The 14,693-nt window shown below is 43.6% G+C and overlaps 1 protein-coding gene across 1 annotated transcript in view; it reads left to right on the top strand.

Annotated features, from left to right (window-relative positions):
• The window catches only part of SMARCC1 (SWI/SNF related, matrix associated, actin dependent regulator of chromatin subfamily c member 1), a 131,023-nt gene that overhangs the window by 70,580 nt on the left and 45,750 nt on the right, over nt 1-14,693 (top strand). Inside the window, exons 20-21 of the mRNA XM_063122327.1 lie at nt 7,625-7,883; nt 10,422-10,583. Coding sequence (XP_062978397.1) covers nt 7,625-7,883; nt 10,422-10,583 — 421 coding nt within the window. The remainder of the gene's footprint in view (nt 1-7,624; nt 7,884-10,421; nt 10,584-14,693) is intronic.

The following is a 14,693-nucleotide window of genomic DNA, read 5'->3' as shown; positions in this document are numbered from 1 at the left end:
TCATGGGAACTTGTTGGTTTAAAATCAGAAGCTCACTATCTCATCCTTACGGTTGTTCCACAGGGGTGGGGGAAATTCACCGTGGCTCATTCACATAGCCAAGTAATTATAATTTCCTGTGATGTTGAACTGGGCCAGTGTGAAGATCCTGATACAATCCAGGCTGTGACTCCATCTTTTGACATTAGAGTGGGCTTTTTCATGTGTGTGTGTGTGCTTTAAAAACATGTATACCCACCGTTATCTCCCAATTTACAACATAACAGAAAACACAAAAACAGCAGCAGAAAACAGCACAACAGCAATCAAAATATTTAAAATGTTCAAAAAAGCAAAGACAAATTCGAACAGCAAATTAAAATTACATACTGAATGCCTTCTTAAAAGGAAGGTAATTTACCAGCTTCCAGAAGTTCACTCGTTAAGTGAACTAGGCCTCCCTTGGAAAGGAGTTCCAGAGCTAGACCCAGCAGTGGAAAAAACCCTCTCCCGTAGTTCTAGCTATTCATATCTCAGGGGGTTTTGGAGCGTGCAAGAGGGACTTCGATGATGGATCTCAACAGATGGGCAAGCTCGAACAGGACAAGGCAGTTTTGAATATCCTAGTCTCAAACCATTCAGGGCTTTAAAGGTCATCGCCAGTTCTTTGAATTGTAACTGGAAACAAAACTGAAGGCAGTGTAGCTGTTTCATATGCTCCCTGTATGCAGCTCCTGTTAACTATCAGGCTGCTGCATTTTGGAGCAACTGTAGATTTCGAATACTCTCCAAAGACAGCCCAGTGTAGAGCACATTGCAGTAATCTATACCTGATGTAACTAAAGCATGTGTCACCATGTAATTCAGGCATGTGCAATCCAGCGTATTCATGGAATGAGACTTTTATTTGAACTTCTGCCACTTTGCCTAAGATTCCTTAGTGATACTTCTGGTTGACATTTTCCTCACATCTTCTGCTTTTCCCTGTTAATAATGTTAATTGTAATCTTAACTGTGCTTCTGTCTCACTTTTAAAACAGCCAAAAAAAAAAGAGTAGTTTGAGGAGTCTTTTAATCATTACTACCATATATGCAGGATGGGGAAGAAAATAAAAAGCTTGCTTTCCCTTTGCACTGATAAGTTGAGTACCACACTGGGCTCCTGCCAGATCGGCAGACATTAAGCAGGATGGCACAAGACGAGGCAATTACATAGAATCATAGAATAGCAGAGCTGGAAGGGGCCTACAAGGCCATCAAGTCCAACCCCCTGCTCAATGTAGGAATCCACCCTAAAGCATCCCTGACAGATGGTTGTCCAGCTGCCTCTTGAAGGCCTCGAGTGTGGGAGAGCCCACAACCTCCCTATGTAACTGATTCCATTGTCGGACTGCTCTAACAGTCAGGAAGTTTTTCCTGATGTCCAGCTGGAATCTGGCTTCCTGTAACTTGAGCCTGTTATTCTGTGTCCTGCACTCTGGGAGGATAGAGAAGAGATCCTGGCCCTCCTCAGTGTGACAACCTGTCAAGTATTTCAAGAGTGCTCTCATGTCTCCCCTCAATCTTCTCTTCTCCAGGCTAAACGTGCCCAGTTCTTTCAGTCTCTCTTCATAGGGCTTTGTTTCCAGACCCCTGATCGTCCTGGATGCCCTCCTCTGAACACGCTCCAGCTTGTCTGCATCCTTCTTGAATTGTGGAGCCCAGAACTGGACGCAATACTCTAGATGAGGCCTAACCAGGGCCGAATAGAGAGGAACTAGTCCCTCACGCGATTTGGAAGCTATACTTCTATTAATGCAGCCCAAAATAGCATTTGCCTTTCTTGCAGCCATATCGCACTGTTGGCTCATATTCAGCTTGTGATCTACAACAATTCCAAGATCCTTCTCATTTGTAGTATTGCTGAGCCAAGTATCCCCCATCTTGTAACTGTGCATTTGGTTTCTATTTCCTAATAGAAATTTAGGCATGGGTTAGGCAAGTCTGTGGCAGAGCTCAGCCACAAGCTGAGTTGTTCAGAGCAAAGGGGCAGGGCTGACCTGGAAGCCCTGACCACCTCTGGCCTACTTAGGGATGTTCAGCGGTTCTTCGTACCTTCCGATCTGTCTGCAGTTCCCAGGTTTTGCTGGAGGTCACATCAAGTCTTGTTCAGGATCTACTGCAAGCTTGTGCCCTGGCACAGTCACAAACCGGAGTCTTCTAGAAATCTTGACAGGATGGCTCACTGTGATTCATCTGTGCCTTGAAATTATTCCACCTCTGGGGTACAGCCTCCTGGGGCACGTTTGCAGCATTATGACCGTTGCATATTTTTCATTGTTCAGTATCAGACTGCTAGTAAACACCAGCTGTGCTGTTTCTCTGAGTAGGCCTAATTTCCCCTGTATTGCTTCAACACTGAAGCCTTCCAAGATCTATATTCACAGATGTCATGGCTTCATACAAATGTGGAGCTTGCTGGCTGGCTTTCAGATTTGAGCAAACCAGCAGCCCTCTTGCCAGGCTGTGCTGTCAATATGGAAATAGTAGCCGCCGATTTCTGACAGGGCAGGCGGCTTCCTCCTTGGCAGCAAAGCATGTGCTGTGGTTGCCTGAGCTTACAGATTTGCGCTTTCCTAGCCCAGGTCCTGTTAGGAGTGCAGTATCTCCTGCAAGTTAAGCAAATCTTTAGTTTCAGGAAAGCAGCCAGAACAGGCTTCGTTTTTCCTCTCCAATTTGAATGGCTTTAAAAGGGAGTTGGATAAATTCCTGGAGGAAAAGGCTATCCATGGGTGCCTCGCTTGTGGGTCCTTGGTCTGCAGCTAGTAGGCCACTCTGTGAACAGAGTGCTGGACTGGATGGATCCTTGGCTTGATCCGGCATTATGGCTCTTCTTATGATAGCTAAAAAACTTTGCAACATATCCAGCTTCAGTTTACTGTGGTCAGTTATTTGTGGCATGCACAGCTTTTCCCATTTTCCTTAGATGGAAATGAATTCGACATGCTCTTACCCAGAGGACAGCTGTGCGTAATATTAGTTATCTCAAAGATCTGCCAACATTATTTATTAAAATGAGGGCTGCAATTGCACCCTGAGTTTTAAATTATATAATTTTAGCCTTAACTGTATTTAATGTTTTATTTGCTTGGAGATACTGAGTTTTATATGTTAAGTTCTTTGTTTTTTCATGAACTCAGGACATTTATTGTCTGTTTTATGCCTTACGTTCAGTTAGTTGTTCTAAATTGCAATGGCCAGTGGCTTGGTGCAAATAAAATGTGATTGATTGATTTATATAGTGCCATCAATGCACATGGCACTATACAGAAGGACACAGAGTGGCAAATTTCACTCACACCATATAGAGGTGGTTCTGTACAGCAAACTTTATTTACTGCGTGAGATGTAGTGGCATGATATTCCTTGAGGTGCAAGGTTTACAGTAAAGCCCGTGCCATAATAGGGGCCAGGAGGTTCAGCTACTGGCAGAAAGGGGTGTTGTGGTCTGTCTTGGAAGTGGTGCATTGACTTAGAATCATAGAATCATAGAATAGCAGAGTTGGAAGGGGCCTATAAGGCCATCGAGTCCAACCCCTTGCTCAATGCAGGAATCCACCCTAAAGCATCCCTGACAGAGGGTTGTCCAGCTGCCTCTTGAAGGCCTCAGGTGTGGGAGAGGCCACAACCTAACCAGGCAACTGATTCCATTGTCATACTGCTCTAACAGTCAGGAAGTTTTTCCTGATGTCCAGCTGGAATCTGGCTTCCTTTAACTTGAGCCCATTATTCCGTGTCCTGCACTCTGGGAGGATCGAGAAGAGATCCTGGCCCTCCTCTGTGTGACTTGTCTCTTCCTGAAATCCAGTATCTAATATAAGAATGCAGTAGTGTTGTAAGGCTTATTACTCAAGTTTTACCAGGGTGATTTTGCTCATTTTTATTTTAAAGTGAAGCTTGAGCAAGTGTAGATATGCAGAAAATTTTGAAACTTCAAAAAAGTTCAAAGCTTGAGCCTTAATAGCAGTTATTTTCCTTCCTCACCAAACATGCAGGGCAGCCCTTATGCCAGTGGTTTGACAGGCAGCCCTACTTGGCCAATCAGTGTAGCGTGAAGGCGGGCCCCAGGCGCAGGTGCGAGATTAGTCTAGGGAGGAGGCGGAAGAGAACAGAGGCGGCCAATCAGGGCTTGCGAGAGAGGGGCCACACCACATGCAAATTTTGGAGGGAGATTCACTTTGCCTGAGCCATATTTGCGTTATTCCTCAGCCCCTCTGGAATTGAGAAAGGAGATTACTTTTGACCATGGCGACAGGGACTTTACACCAGCAGAAAGTTAGAACACTGTTGCACAGAATAGCAGAAACAGATTCTACTTGCATAGGGAACAAGAGAGGTTGTCACAGCTTTGATTATCAAAGCAGGAATGCCATGTCTAAAATAATAGCATTTAATTCACCTGACAGTGCCTGATCGTTTAAGGATTCATATAAATAAGATAATTTACATCAGCCTTGCGTGTTCATTTTATTGTTGCTCGTAGCATGAAGAACATGGAAAAGTGATTTCCGGAAAGGTATAATAATGTGGTTCATTAGCAACCCAGAGATGTCAGTTGACCTTAAAACGTTCCATATTTGAAAGGAGGAGACAATGTTATGGGAAGCACTCGTTTAAAATTGGACTGTTGCTAGGCAGATCAGAAAGGAGCCTCCTAGCTGCTCATTCATAGGAGGACCATTGCGCTAATTCATCTGACAAAGAGAGAGAGCCCCGGGTATGGGTTACAATTCCGTGCTCTACACGCAATTACTTTTCCCTTTGATTTTTTGCGTTAAAACATCTAGATTAAAAAAAAAACACAATAAAAAGCGTCTCGGTTTGTGTTTAAACCTCCCGTGTATAAAGCAAGTCCTCTAGAAATCCTCACACTGCCTTTGAGCAAACCCATATGCCGCAGAGCTTCAGAAAATAAATTTCCCAGCTGTCTCTTGCCTGTCTTCCTGCCTGCCTGCCTGCCTCTGGTCTGTTTGGCAAGGAGCAGAATTATCCCCCACCCCCAAGATTAATCACTGTCAGATCTTAGCAGACAGTTTCATATAGTTACTTTACATACTTATTTTTTTAAAAAAAATCTGCATGACACAAAAGTAAACGTTATCAGCTAAATAGAAAACAAAGCAGTTATGAATGTAAATGTTGAAAACCTTGAGATGGGGAAAATTAGCCTAAGCGCCAGCTTATAATTAAAGAGATAGAATTAGAGCAAAAAAGTATGCTTGATATCAGGATATTCTGCACCATCAGCAGGGCCCTGGAAATTGGCATAGTTGTGTGTTCCAGGATGAGCAGAAATTTGGAAGCCCCCTGCTTCGTTTGCTGGCCAATGCCACGTCTAGTGGCTTTCATGGTTGCAGACTAAAACCTGAGAACTTGTCTGTTTGCATCATAAAAGGAAAGGAAAGGAACCTCTCGTGCAAGCGCTGAGTCATTACTGACTCTTGCAGGGACGGCAGCTTTCGCTGACATTTTCTTGGCAGGCCTTATAGCGGGGTGGTTTGCCGTTGCCTTCCCCGGCCGTGATTACCTTTCCCCCAGCTAACTGGGTACTCATTTTACCGACCTCGGGAGGATGGAAGGCTGAGTCGACCCGAGCCGGCTGCCTGAAACCAGCTTCCGCTGGGATCGAACTCAGGCCATGGGGAGAGTTTCAGCTGCAGAAACTGCTGCTTTTACCACTCTGTGCCACACGAGGCTCATTTTGCATCATAAAGCAGGAAGAAAAGCTGATTTGTTACAACTGTCATTTCCTTTCCAGCTCCTTTTTCCAGTCTGTGACTCGTTGCATTTACAGCAGGGGTGGGAACATGGGGCCCGTCAGCTCCAGCCAGCCTAGCCAAAAGTTAGGAATGATGGGAATTGCAGTCCAATATTTGGTGGGTCACATCACCTTAAAGCATCCCTGACAGATGGTAGTCCAGCTCTTGCCTTGGTTCCATTTTGTGCTAAACATAGAATCATAGAATAGCAGAGTTGGAAGGGACTTACAAGGCCATCAAGTCCAACCCCCTGCTCAATGCAGGAATCCACCCTAAAGCATCCCTGACAGATGGTTGTCCAGCTGCCTCTTGAAGGCCTCTAGTGTGGGAGAGCCCACAACCTCCCTAGGTAACTGATTCCATTGTCGTACTGCTCTAACAGTCAGGAAGTTTTTCCTGATGTCCAGCTGGAATCTTGCTTCCTGAAACTTGAGCCCGTTATTCCATGTCCTGCACTCTGGGAGGATCGAGAAGAGATCCTAGCCCTCCTCTGTGTGACAACCTTTTAAGTCTTTGAAGAGTGCTCTCATGTCTCCCCGCAATCTTCTCTTCTCCAGGCTAAACATACCCAGTTCTTTCAGTCTCTCTTCATAGGGCTTTGTTTCCAGACCCCTGATCATCCTGGTTGCCCTTACAGATGTTCTTAATTTGTTCCCGCTTCAAAACTTAGTGGGTTGGATTGAAATCAGTAGGATGTAGATGAGTCATGACTAGCTTGACTCCAATTGGTTTCAAAAGGTGCACTCTAGGAGTGACTAAGCCTGGATCCGACCCATTGTCTACTTCCAGTACCCGGAAGTAAAATGGCTTTTTGTAGTCGGACAGAAGCTAGGCTGTTTCAAGGTGGAATGCATAGAGCGACATTGGATTTTGTAAAACAGCAGACATAGTGGCTGAAACAAGGAAAAGCCAGACAATCAAATAAATTGTCGTCAGTTACTTTCACATAACCGTGTTTGGTTATTTTTCACCCTGTTTAGTTTTTAACAGGTGTGTGAGCTGTGCGGCAATTCTAGGAGGCGCCTTGTGTGTGCTGAATCCCACTGGTTCACAGTGTGCTTTGTTTCAGTTTCTTTGTCACTTAATAAAACAGCTAGTTATAGGCATGTTTCTGGATTCTGTGGTTGAATAGGAGTCCGCTTAATGGCAAAGGTCATTTCCTTCTCTCAGGTTTCATAACCAGGCCTCTGGGAAGAAGAGTGGCTGTGTGGTTCTCTTGGCAATCAGGCTAGAAATTTCTTACCGCTGGAACAGTTGGGAACTTGCAACAGTGGCCCGGTGCCACCAAAGACTGTGGGGAGTGGCCCTTAGGGATAAGCTCACACAACGTGATACATGGCTCTCACTGCTTGCTTTATAGAAAGATGGTTCCCATTTATCTCTTACACTAATGAGTCCCATTGCCAAACAAACCTCCAGAATGTGTGTTGTTTTGGTCAAATGCGTAATGACTTTGAAAGCTGTAACTTGCTTTCTAGCGGCTTCCATGACTGTCGTGCACTCACCTTTCTGGAATATATATTGCTGTGATTTCTCAGAACTTAAACTGGTTCTATTTATATACATATGCTGTTGGTCTTTAAGCTGTGTGGGAATTAAAGAAGACCTATTTAAAATAGCCATTTTTGAAAAGCAGTGGTGGTATGTAAGCCAAAATTTCTAACACTTGCTTCTGATCTCATCAACAGGACTGAAAATGTTGTTTGATTATTTGAGTAAGTGTTTAGTTACTGCTCTTCTTGTGGCCTGCTTTGCAGTTAGACATTTATGACTCCAGTTGCATCAGTGGGGGGGGGGTGTATCTGTCTGTGTCTCTCCAAAAATTTGATTTCCCCTCTGTTTTTTAGGCTTTGGAAATGTACAAAGATGACTGGAATAAAGTTTCAGAGCATGTAGGAAGCCGCACCCAGGATGAGTGCATTCTCCACTTCCTGCGGCTTCCCATCGAAGATCCATACTTGGAGAACTCGGATGCCTCCCTGGGCCCTTTGGCGTACCAGCCTGTGCCGTTCAGCCAGTCTGGAAACCCGGTGATGAGCACAGTGGCTTTTCTGGCATCTGTTGTGGACCCACGAGTGGCATCTGCTGCAGCTAAAGCAGCTTTAGGTATGGTGTCACCTTCTTTCCCCCCCCCCCTCACAATCTCGTCTGAGAAGTTCTTAATTCCGAAGGATTTGATTACGAACTTATTAACAGCAGCAAGGTTAATAATAGCTAGGAAATGGAAGATACAAAGTGAATATCAGACTGAGGAATGGTATAAAGAATTATGGGACATAGCTATCAATGATAAATTAACATGCAGTATTAAAATCGAAAAAGGAAGGTGCAATTATAATGAATTTGAGATTATATGGAAACCGTTTTTGGAGTTTGTTTTGTTAAGAGGGAAAGGATGTACACCTGTACAAGAAATATTACAATTTTGGGAAAAGGGCTGAAGGTCCTGCTGATGGGTGCACTGTTGTTTTATTTAATGTAATGTAACTAATAATAATAATTAAAATGTTAAAAATAAAAAGAAAATGAGCGCACGAGCGCTCCACTGATACCGGTAAAAAAAAAAAAGGGAGAGAGAGACGTTCTTAATTCCGTGCTTGGTGCTGACTTAATCTTCGCCTTAAAGAAAAGCCTCCCAATATTTCTTTGGTTCACCCCATCATAAATTCACCAAAAAATTCTTAGATAGGAACTGTCCAGAAAGATACTGATTAGTTCTTTGGAAGGTTTGAACAAAACTGCTGCTGAACACAGGCCGGCAGGGCTGTTCAGAGAAACAGATTGAAGTCTGCTTTCATGCTTCCTCCCCATCTGTTGCCTCCTGTCATTTATCTTTAATTGCTTAATGTTAGTAAAGCGCTGCCTAAACAAAGTGCTACCTAAATGCCAAGCATTAATTTGTCATTGTTGAAGCTCAACAAATAACTTCCACAGGGCCCTTTGCCTCACCTGTTATGAATGCTTCAGGTTCTGCTGTCATCTCCCCCAGTCTCGATTTTGTTTTCACGAAGCCCTTCCCAAGACACTTCACAGAAAATTTATGAATAAGGTGGTCCTTGTATTATTAATTGCTCTGCAATGGCAGTGTGTACATTGAAGCTGGGAGGAGAATCGGTGCGTGTGCGTAATGTTGCTTTTTAAAGATTTAATGAGGTGAGAAGAACTTGGAAATGAGTCTCCTTCCCAGCATCTTTGTCAGTATCAGCCTGTGAGCCGCCTCCCCCAAAGGCTTCTCTACCTGTCATCTTTCCTGATCAGTCAATTGAAAATGCCACGGCTAAAATTACCCTCCTTTTATGTCTCCCTCTTCACGTCTGCTCTTTAGAGGCTTGTGGTGCTCCCCTGTTGCTTCTGCTCCAAGTTTCTGGTCATTAATTTTGGGGGTCCGCTGTCTGCCCTGACTCAACCCCTTTTACACGTCTCGCTTTGTTCTGCTAGTCTGTTAACTTGTCAGGTTAACTCTGTTGCTAACCTGCTGTCAGCTCCTTTTATTTCCTGCTCTCACACCTCGTGGTTTATTTGGTTTTGGTTTCTGACTCACAGCTCCCTTGCTAAGTAAATATTCGGTGAACGAAAGCTGCAGTGGTAGTAAAACTCACAATTGGAGTTTTACTACCACTGGTGATGTTTGCCCTGTCCTGGATGGGGTTGCACTCTCCCTAAAGGATCGGGTCTGTAGTTTGGGGGTGCTCTTGGATCCAGAACTGTCACTTGAGGCACAGGTGAACTCTGGCAAAGAGCACCTTTTATCAGCTTAGGTTGATATACCAACTACACCCCTATCTGGACAGAGATAGCCTAGCTACAGTGATCCATGCTCTGATCACCTCTAGTTTGGATTACTCCAATGCGTTATACGTGGGGCTGCCTTTGAAAACAGTCCGGAAACTTCAACTGGTACAAAACAGGGCAGCACGCTTACTAACAGGGACTGGCCGACGAGACCACATCACGCCAGTCCTTTTCCAGCTTCATTGGCTGCCAGTCCAGGTCCGGGCCCGATTCAAAGTGCTGGTATTGACATTGAAAGCCCTAAACGGTTTGGGGACAGGTTATTTGAAGGAACGCCTCCTCCCATATGTACCTGCCCGGACCTTAAGATCATCTACAGGGGCCCTTCTCTGTGAGCCCCTGCCAAAGGAAGTGAGGTAGGTGACTACTAGCAGCAGGGCCTTCTCTGCTGTGGCACCCCGGCTTTGGAAGGAGCTCCCCAGAGAGGTCCGTCTGGCGCCTACACTGTACTCTTTTCATCGCCAACTGAAGACCTTTTTATTCTCTCAGTATTTTAACACTTAATTTTAACTTAAATTTAAATTTTACTATTCTAACTCTGTATTTTAACCTTATATCAATTTTGCTGCATGGTTTTATCCTGGTTGTGCTTTTTATACTGTATTTTGTATTTGTGCTTTTAACCTGTTGGTTGTTTTATTATGGTTTTAATTTTTGTGAACCGCCCAGAGAGCTTCGGCTATTGGGCGGTATAAAAAATGTAATAAATAAATAAATAAACCGGATCATCTGGCAGCGACACACTTCAGATTTTCTGTTTTATTGATGCATAACGTTGAAAGCCCTTGCCTCTAAGTGCAAACATTTAAGCGGATCAAAAATATAATAAATAATTCTTTGATTCTTTGGCAGAGGAATTTTCTCGGGTCCGAGAGGAGGTGCCGCTGGAACTGGTTGAGGCCCATGTCAAGAAAGTGCAGGAGGCAGCGAGAGTCTCCGGAAAAGTGGATCCCACATATGGGCTCGAGAGCAGCTGCATTGCCGGGACAACCCCAGATGAACCAGAGAAGCTTGGTGAGTCCCAAGAGGGTTGGCACCAGGCGCAGCTGGTTTTTATATCAATCAATCAGCCAAGTTTATGGTGCCGCCCAGAGAGCTCCAGCTATGGGGCGGTATAGAAATGTAATAAATAAATAAATAAATAAGTTTATTACGGCAAACAGCCAGCATGTCAGAACACAAATGACCAATAAAATGCAGTTAAAAACAACAACAGCCCTAAAATAGAGTTAAAATTGGGCTTGTCCCCAATTTTAATGGAGTGAAACAGGGTTGTGTTTTAGCCCCTACTCTGTTTAATTTTTATATTAACTCCCTGGTTAGAAGCTTAGCAGAGGTCCGCTTTCACCACCCCAGTTTGTCTAACAGACCTCTGTTAATTCTGCCGTATGCAGATGACGCAGTACTTTTATCACTGACAAGTGTTGGACTGAGGTGCTTGCTGAGGGCCCTGGGCAGTTACTGTAAAAATGAACTACTGCAAATTAACTGTGATAAAACCAAGGTGGTTGTGTTCTCCAGGAAGAGGATAAAGCATAAATGGCAAATAAATGATCACAAAATTGAGCAGGTGACTCCCTATAGGTACTTAGGAATAATATTCCACTCGTCAGGAACATGGAGGGTGCATTCAAAAAATGCCATTGCAAGTGTGCAGGAAAGTACAAAGGCACTCCTCTCCTTCTTTGACAACAATGGAGGGCAGCTCATCCCTTCTGCTATCCAGGTATTTGTTGCCAAGGTTTTAGCCCAGATGTTGTATGGCTCAGAAGTATACGTATTGGTTTTTATATCGACCTGAGGCTCTCGCAACTTGAAAGGATTGCTGCTCATCCTTGCAATGGTCACGTAGTCGAACCTGACCAGCCTTTGAAAATAACTTGAGGGTTGTGCAAGTAAGAGGCCTGGGTTTTTAACATAAGAGCCACAGTGTTCATTTTTGGTCCTTGGCTGATGAAAAAAGGCCGATATGTAGGTGTGACTCCAAGCGTCACGTGAAAATCCGTACCCTGTAATCATTGTTATTATTGCCTGCATCATTTATCAACTTGAGAACAACAGAGTGTCTGCTCTCAGTGGGAAGTTGGATTCGTCTTTAATACATTTCTTGAGTATCTGTGAGATGGGGAAAAAGTGTTAAAAACGTACTTTGGGGGTTTAGATTGTCTTGCAAGTGCCAGATTTATTCCCTGGGCAAGCATTCATAGTATGAGCTTCTCTGTTTATGCTAAAGTGTTTGAATAAGAGTAGAAATCTCCCCCCCATTTAGAATAATAACCCAAATACCAGACTAGCATAGCTGAGTAAATGACAGGTGCATGTCCAGGAAATGGTAAATTCGGGGCCAAAATGATAGTTCCTACATATTTATCTGGTTGAGCTTTTATGTTGTATTTTATATTATGGTTTTATACTGTTGTTTTATATTTTGAATGGTTTTAATTTTTGTGAACCGCCCAGAGAGCTCCGGCTATTGGGCGGTATAGAAATGTAATAAATAAATAAATAAATAAATAAATAAATAAATAAATAAATATAAGCAGATTGTACAACACAATTGAACGCGGTCTTTCAGGAAAAAATGTTGCTTTGGGGTCTGCAGCTTGAGGGAGTTAGGGCATACTTCCTTCTATCTTATGTGCACACACACAGTAACCAGGTATTATTATTATTATTATTATTATTATTATTATTATTATTATTATTTATTTATTTATTTATATAGCACCATTAATGTACATGGTGCTGTACAGAGTAAAACAGTAAATAGCAAGACTCTGCCGCATAGGCTTACAATCTAATAAAATCATAGTAAAACAATAAGGAGGGGAAGAGAATGCAAACAGGCACAGGGTAGGGTAAGCAGGCACAGGGTAGGGTAAAACTAACAGTATAAAGTCCGCACAACATCAAGTTTTAAAAGCTTTAGGAAAAAGAAAAGTTTTTAGTTGAGCTTTAAAAGCTGCGATTGAAGTTGTAGTTCTCAAATGTTCTGGAAGAGCGTTCCAGGCGTAAGGGGCAGCAGAAGAAAATGGACGGAGCTGAGCAAGGGAAGTAGAGGCCCTTGGGCAGGCGAGAAACATGGCATCAGAGGAGCGAAGAGCACGAGCGGGGCAATAGTGTGAGATGAGAGAGGAGAGATAGGAAGGAGCTAGACCGTGAAAAGCTTTGAAGGTTAACAGGAGAAGTTTATATTGGATTCTGAAGTGAATTGGAAGTCAATGAAGAGATTTCAGAAGCGGAGTAACATGGTCAGAGCGGCGAGCCAAGAAGATGATCTTTGCGGCAGAGTGGTGAACAGAAACCAACGGACTGATGTGAGAAGAAGGAAGGCCAGAGAGAAGAAGGTTGCAGTAGTCCAACCGTGAAATAACCAGTGCATGAACAAGCGTCTTGGCGGAAGAGACAGACAAAAATGATCGAATCCTGGCAATATTATACAGGAAAAATCGACAAGATTTAGCTACTGCCTCAATATGAGGAATAAAGGAGAGCGAGGAGTCGAAGATAAAGCCAAGGCTACGAGCTTCCTTGACCGGAGTAAGCATAGAGGTTTACCACTCTGTCAAAATATAATTAGAGAGCACCATGGTGAATACGGCCTTTTGATTCAGTCTCTTACTAGTAAGTAAGTAATAATTTATTAATGCTTAGGCCATAGGCCATTCGCATACAGAATATATACATTATGGAGAAACAACAATATAGAAATACTATATATAATCACAAACAGATCATACATAATAAAAGAATAAAATTCAGTACAATTAAAAACATAATTTGAATATAAAATTTGTAGTTAAATAAGCGCATCTCCAGCACAGTCAACTGCAATCTCAGTAATAAATCTTGCCTGAATTTTCATTGCTGCCAGGGCAAAAAGAGATACTTCGTGCGTTACCCTAGAGTCAGTGCCAGACAGGAGATAGAAAATCTTTTCTGAAGTGGTATTGAAGTGTAGTTGATATAGAATAGATTCCAAAAATTTGGTTCTTGGTTCAGAGTATAAAGAACAGAAAAGCAAATAATGAGGCCCCTGTGCCTGCAGCACGCTATGCTGTTGGTAGGTTGTATTCTCTGCTTTAAAATGTCTGCAGGCATGGCAAAGGGCGGGGGCGGGGGGGGCGCATGCAATTTGTGTGATGAGCTTTTGAGTACGTTGAGCCTTGTTCAGCTGTGGCTTCTCATCACTTTTTTGTCACTGAAGACTAATTTGCTGCCTTCCTAAATTGTCAGTAGCTGCTTGATATTTTGAGTTTGCAGATTGCTGCTCTCCTCTTCCTTCCCATCAGATTCTTACCCCCCACAAAGATCACAGTTTCATACATTAGTAGCAACTGCACCACCGCCACCCTCTACCCCTGTGTTAGAGAACACGAGGTTGAAATATGCTGTGGTAACATTGAACACACCTCAGAGCTCCACACCTTTCTAAACATCTTTTCTGGTTTCATAACCCATCTTTCTCCCGTCTTAGCTTCTGGTGAACACCTGAGAATGTGAGTAGCATGTGCCTTACGCAGAATGAGACCGTTAGTGGTCCTCACCCTGTATGGTCTAAGCAGCCTTCCCCAACCTGGTGCCTTCAAGAGATGTCGAATTACAAGTCTGATCATCCACAGCCAGCATGGCCAATAGCCATGTTCATTGAGGACCATGGGAGTTGTAGTCCGACACATCTGGAAAGCATGAGGTTGGCGATGCTGGTCTAAGTTCCCCAAGGCAAAACTCTGCCACCTGAGATCTGTGTTTCAACTGAAGAACATTAGAAGTACCATGGTGGACCAGACCAAGGGTCCATGTAGTCCAGCACTCGGTTCACACAGTGGCCAACCAGCTGTCAACTAGGGACCAACAAAGCAGGACATGATGCAACAGCACCCTCCCACCCATGTTCCCCAGCAACTGGTGCACCCAGGCTTACAGCCTCGAATACTGGAGATAGCACATAACTATCAGTGCTTGAAGCCATGGATAGCCTTCTCCTCAGGAATTTATCCAACCCCGTTTAAAAGCCTTCCAAATTGGTAGCCAGCACTACATTTTGTGGTAGTGAATTCCATAATTTTACTATACGCTGTGTGAAGAAGTACTTCCTTTTATTTGTTCTGAGTCGTCCATCAA

This window comes from Elgaria multicarinata, chromosome 1 (assembly GCF_023053635.1).
Source record: "Elgaria multicarinata webbii isolate HBS135686 ecotype San Diego chromosome 1, rElgMul1.1.pri, whole genome shotgun sequence".
Taxonomy (NCBI): domain Eukaryota; kingdom Metazoa; phylum Chordata; class Lepidosauria; order Squamata; family Anguidae; genus Elgaria; species Elgaria multicarinata.
The sequence above is the reverse complement of the archived record's forward strand: the minus strand, read 5'-3'. Positions and strand labels throughout refer to the sequence as shown.